Source organism: Ceratotherium simum, chromosome 33 (assembly GCF_057802395.1).
Source record: "Ceratotherium simum simum isolate JZ-2026a chromosome 33, ASM5780239v1, whole genome shotgun sequence".
NCBI lineage: Eukaryota > Metazoa > Chordata > Mammalia > Perissodactyla > Rhinocerotidae > Ceratotherium > Ceratotherium simum.
In genome coordinates, this window is record NC_141932.1 from 10,259,279 (window position 1) to 10,264,906 (window position 5,628).

Sequence of the window (5,628 nt, forward strand, 5' to 3'; positions counted from 1 at the left end):
CACAGATTGAAGTTCCCCTGCCAGCCCGTCCTGAGTCCCACTCCTGGTGTGACTGACACTTGGGGGCACCTAGAAGCTCTGATTGGCCAGGCAGTGCCTACTTTCCTGGCGTGAACAATGATGTGAGAGGGACAGGCCACATACAGGGAACAAGGAGCAGGGAGTTGGGTCCTCCTTGTTGTGTGTGACCCTCATCGGGACCCCATCTAGAAAGTAGAAGTGGTTAATCTCCAAGGACCACGCCAGCTCCAACAGCCTGTGGGTGTCAAGTTCCTCTTCTGTGGTCAGGCACCTTTCTGGCCTCACCCTGGGCTTCCTGCTGGGGCTTCCTCTCAGTCCTGTTACACCAAGGCCCTGTGGCTCTTACCCCAAAGATGCTGCCGCTGCTGCTGCTGTCCCTGCTGTGGGCAGGTGAGTGTGACCAGGAGACAGGGTGTGGGCAGGGTGGGGGCTGCAGCTGACCCGCATTTCCCTGCAGGGTCCCAGGCTCAGTATGGGAGATTCCAGCTGCAAGTGGAATCTGTGACAGTGCAGGAGGGCCTCTGCGTCCAAGTGCCCTGCAATGTCTCCTACCCTGCATATGGATACACTGACTCTGACCCAGCTCACGGCTACTGGTTCCGACAATGGGAATATCAGCTCCAGCGTACGCTTGTGGCCACAAACAACCCAGATCATGAAGTGCAGGAGGCGACCCAGGGCCGATTCCACCTCCTTGGAGACCCCCGGGTCTACGACTGCTCCCTGGACATCAGAGACGCCAGGAGGAAGGACTCGGGGACATACTTCTTTAGGATAGAGAGAGGGTTTTATGCGAAATATGATTACAGAGAGAACCCGCTCTCTATGCTTGTGACAGGTAAGGAATGGGGTCAAGGAGAGGACACATGGATGGGTTCTGAGGGCTGGGAGGGGATCCTCTGCACCTCATACTGGAATAACCAGGGGTGATCCAGGAAGACAGGATGCTGAGGACAGCTGGGGAGGAGATGGCTGGCCTGAGGCAGAGGTTGCTCTTAGGGTCACACTTGGGGTCCCCGTATCCAGGGCCTGTGTCTCTGTCTCTCTCCTCCTCAGCTCTGACACAGACACCTGATGTCCACTTCCAGGGGACTCTAGAATCTGGCCACCCCAAGAACATTACCTGTGCAGTGCCATGGGCCTGTGAGAGGGGGACGCCCCCCACCTTCTCCTGGATCGGGGTCTCCCTCACCTCCCTGGGCCCCAAGACTGCCCACTCCTCGGTGCTCACCCTCACCCCGCGGCCCCAGGACCATGGCACCAACCTCACCTGTCGAGTGACCTTCCCTGGAGTTGGCGTGAGCTCAGAGAGGACCATCCGGCTCAACGTGTCCTGTGAGTGCCAGGCCAGGATGGCCTAATCCCTGAAGGCAGTGGGTGTAGAGGAGGGGAAGGGGGGCAGGGCCTGGGATACTGGGTGCTGGGCCCTGCAAGCTGGTTCTGGGAGGAAGAAAAGAGGACACGAGACTCCACCCTCTCTTATTTCTAAAGTTTCTGGGGAGAAGGGCCAACACTCATCTTCCTGCCACTGAAAGGGGAACAATTATGTCTGTCTGTCCAGATGTGCCCCAGAACCTGACCATCAGCGTTTTCCGGAAAGAAGGCACAGGTAGGACGCAGCCTCTCCTCTCCCAGAGGTGTGGTGGAAGCGGGGTCTGTCTCCTCCCTTCAGAGGAGAGCTGGGGTTCAGAACTCAGAAGGGAGAAAGGCTCAGGCCAGGTGTGGGGACAGTAGTTGTGGGAAGTCCCCCACTGGATCATCAGCTTACAAGCTAGCCTTGCCCCACAGCTGAACCTGCCATCGGGGAGCATGAAGGGCCTCTTCCATGTCCAAAGGATGTGCTGTCTCCATGCCAGGGACACACCCTTGTCCCAAAACCTGTCCTCATTCTCACTAGGATTAGGACCCCTCCTACTCCTACAGCCTCCTTGTATCATTTTAATACTAGTGTTTAAAGTAGTAAACATAAAATGTGCCTTAGTCTGCTTGGGCTGCCATAACAAAATACCACAGACTGGGGGGCTTAAACAACAGGAATATATTTCTCACAGTTCTGGAGGCTGGAAGTCCAAGATCAGGGTGTAAGCCATCCAGTTCCTGGTGAGGGCTCTCTTCCTGCCTTGTAGACAGCCGCCTTCTGGCTGTGTCCTCACAGGACTGAGAAAAAGCCAGCCCTCTGGTGTCTCTTCTTATAAGAGCACCAATGTCATCATGATAGCCCCACTCTCATGACCTCATCTAAGCCTAATCACCTCCCAAGAGCCCATCCAGATACCTCCAAATACCACCACACTGGGGGTTAGGGCTTCAACATATGAATTTGGGAGAAACTCAATTCAGTCCCTAGCCAAATTTAATTAGAATAAAATAGTATTCAGCATCTTGTATGGTTACTTGTATGTAACCTCCCTCTTGGTTATCTTCCCAAATATTACCTATGGATATACATTTAAAAACACACATCTGTACACATCATACTATACACATTGCTCTGCATCTTTATTATTATTTTTTATTATCTTTTCACATGGAGTAATTTTTGATTTACATAGTGCAGAGAGTGCCCATAATCCATCACTCTTCTTGCCTCATCATTACAACCTTGCATCACCTTGGCACACTTGTCACAACCAAGGAAGTGACATTGGTACATTTCTATGAATGAAACTTGTCTTTTTCTCAAACAGTCTATCTTAGAGATCTTTCTGTATCAGTACATAGGAAACCTTCTTCATTCTTAATGATGACTCCGTGGTTTTCCAACTGGAAGTATATTGTACTATAAAGTAATTAATTGGTCCCCCATTGTTGGAAAACGACGCTGTTTCCAGGCTTCTCCTCAGACAAATAATACTGCACTGAAGAACTTGTGAGAACATTTCCCACGTGTGTGCGTGTGTCTTTCAGATAATTTCCTAGAGAAGAAGGTCCTGGATCAAAGGGTATGTTTGTAATTTCTACAGATGTGGCCAAATCCCACTGCATGGAGGTGGTTCTGTTTATACTCCCACCTGCAATGTGCCTCCTCCGCTGCTGAACATGTTCATCCCTGCTGATCTTAAGCGAATTCACTGTCATGTTAAGTTGCAGTGTCATTTTGTGACTAGGTTGAGTATCTTTCATTATGTTTGAGAATTGTTTGTTTTTCTTTGTGGATTTTTTCTTGACGGTTTGAAGAAGCTCTTTTCATATTAAGGACATCAGCTGTGTGTTAGTTGAAAGGATTGATTTCCAGTCTATTGATGGCCTTTTGACTTAGCATATGGTGATTTTTCCAGGCAAAAACATGCATTTTTCTTTTGAGTTCCTTTAGTGGTGTACTGGTGTTGGCTCTCACTGGTTGGCATGAGCCAATTGTGTCCATCTTTTCTCAACTCTGGGTTCATTGACTTCTTCAAATTGGGTGCTTGACGTTGGCCAAGATGGGAGTTGCCAGGGATATTGACAAATACTACAAATCAGGGATTTTTTCGTCTCCCCCAATGAGCTAGTCGTTAAACATTTACTAGTAAAACAATGGTTGAGTAAATCAATATTTTCTTTGATGCCTCTGACTTTCCTCACTCTGCTGTAGTGTTTTCAATCTTCCATAATTTCTTCCAGTAGCATCATATGTAAACACTCACAAACACGCCCATTCACTCAAACTTTACAGAACTATTTGTTTTTCCCTGAGCATGGAGGGTGATTTCACACCTCAGCTATAGTTGCACCTCTTTTACTTTCCTCACATAACATTCTTCCATTGGCACTACCCTCTAGCCAGCTCCCACCCATTCTCATGCTCTGATTAAGCCTCTCCTCCTCCGGGAAGCCCTCCCTGTCCTGACAGTCTCAATGCACTCCCGTCCTCAGGGCTCCCTCAGCCCGATTTGTCCCCATCACAAAACGTCATATTGCTCTGTGAGTACCTGCTTTTGGATGTCTCCCCCACAAGACTGTGAGCTCTCAGACACAGCTAAATTAGACTGGTCTCAGTGAACCGTCATTGAAAGACCAAACAGTAAGGCTCATAGAGGCAAATCTAGAATCTGTGTTGGCACAGATGGCCCAGAAGGGAAGTGTGGGCGCAAAGGTTGTTCATGAGAATGCACAACGGACTCTTGGAAAGGCTGCAGTGCCTGCTCCTAGCCCTGTCCCCTTGGGGCTGAGCCCAGAAGCTATGAGCCCATCAGGCAGTGGAAGAGAAGAAACAGATCTACATGATGCAAGGAAGAGAGAGAGAGAGAAGGAGAGCGCCCCTAATGAGGGCCTGGGCTCAGCTTTCTCTCTGTCTTGCCAGGACCTGAAGCTCTGGGCAATGGCTCATCTCTTCCAGTCCAGGAGGGCCAGTCCCTGCGCTTGGTCTGTGACACTGATGGCAACTACCCTGCCAAGCTGAGCTGGTCCCGGGGAAGCCTGACCCTGTGCCCCTCCAAGGCTTTGGATCCTGGGGTCCTAGAGCTGACCCGGGTGGTCTTAGGTGATGGAGGAGAATTCACCTGCAGAGCTCAGCACCCTTGGGGCTCCTACCATGTCTCCGTGAAGCTAGTTGTGAAGGGTGAGTACAGCAGGACGCCTGCATTCTAGGTGGGGCCGTGAGCAGGCTCAGGTGTGGACTATAGGAAACTTACCTCTCCATCTGTCTCCCCCTTGTCTCCTTCAGGTGTCTCCTCTTCCTTCCCCCACACCTCTGGGGAGCAGCAGGGCTCCTGGCCTCTAGTCCTCACCCTGCTCAGGGGGTGTCTCATGGGGGCTGGCTTCCTTCTCACCTATGGCCTCACTTGGATCTACTACACCAGGTGAGAAGCCCCTCTCAAGATGTCCCACATTTAGGGACATCTTGGGTAGCCTCACCCCTCTTGTCTTCTCCAGAACGCACACTCCACACAACCGATCTCTCATTTCCGAACTGTGTTTCCCCTACAGGTTCAGAGACTCCCAAGGGGATAGGGCTGGAAGGGCTGCTGTCACTGAACCCCTTCCTCCTGGCGGTTCTCAGGTCTGGGCTCCAGATCCCTGACAAGTGGATGAGGATCCATCAGACCACTGTGTCTGAGACCCTTCCCGGCACAGCTTTGTGGAGCAAGGAGGCGCTGCATGACATGGTCCTGCCTCCTCTGCAGAAATGACCCTTCACCTCTGGTGTCCAGGACTCTTCCTGATGGTTCTAAACGAACGCTTGGAGGACATGTGAGGAGATAGATATTTTCTATTATTAATTTGAGTTACAGTTCATGTAATATGTTGCTTCTGCATGCTTAACTTAATGTAGTTTTGATGAGCACATAATTCAACCCCCTGGTATATTGTTATAAACCCCATAATATATTATTATTTTTAGAACGGTACATTTTAAAGAGAGTTTTTAAGTAGAAAAATAAACTCTTGTATACTGATCCACATATTAACCATTTCAATGGCCCTTCATTTTTTTGTGCACATTCCAGTGTCTGTATTGTATCATTTTCCTCCTGCCTGAAGATCTTTTCCTATATTTCTTATAGCGCAGGTGCACTGGGGATGAATTCCCTCTGCTGTTGTTGGTCGGAGAAATGTTCATTTACATCAGTTTTGGAAAGATATGTTTATTGGGTCAGGAATTCTAGGTTAACACTTTTCCTGTTT

At 49.7% G+C, this 5,628-nt stretch overlaps 1 protein-coding gene across 2 annotated transcripts; it reads left to right on the forward strand.

The window, feature by feature from the left end:
• The first annotated feature begins 352 nt into the window (after positions 1-352).
• On the forward strand, positions 353-5,399 carry LOC101407546 (sialic acid-binding Ig-like lectin 14). 2 transcript variants are annotated; one of them, XM_087421230.1, is made up of 7 exons: positions 353-411; positions 479-859; positions 1,078-1,356; positions 1,583-1,630; positions 4,304-4,561; positions 4,667-4,802; positions 5,003-5,399. In XM_087421230.1, the coding sequence occupies exons 1-7, from the start codon at positions 375-377 to the stop codon at positions 5,130-5,132; spliced, it is 1,269 nt and encodes a 422-aa protein (XP_087277356.1). In that variant the 5' UTR covers positions 353-374; the 3' UTR covers positions 5,133-5,399. The 2 variants fall into 2 exon arrangements, with proteins under 2 accessions (XP_087277356.1, XP_087277357.1); XM_087421231.1 differs by having other exon boundaries at positions 4,930-5,117.
• Positions 5,400-5,628: the final 229 nt, after the last annotated feature.

Coding starts and splice junctions, on each gene's coding strand:
- LOC101407546 (XM_087421230.1), top strand. CDS start 375: ATGCTGCCGCTGCTGCTGCTGTCCCTGCTGTGGGCAG. Junction 4,562..4,666: donor CGTGAAGCTAGTTGTGAAGG/GTGAGTACAGCA, acceptor TGTCTCCTTCAG/GTGTCTCCTCTTCCTTCCCC. Junction 4,803..5,002: donor ACTTGGATCTACTACACCAG/GTGAGAAGCCCC, acceptor GGCGGTTCTCAG/GTCTGGGCTCCAGATCCCTG.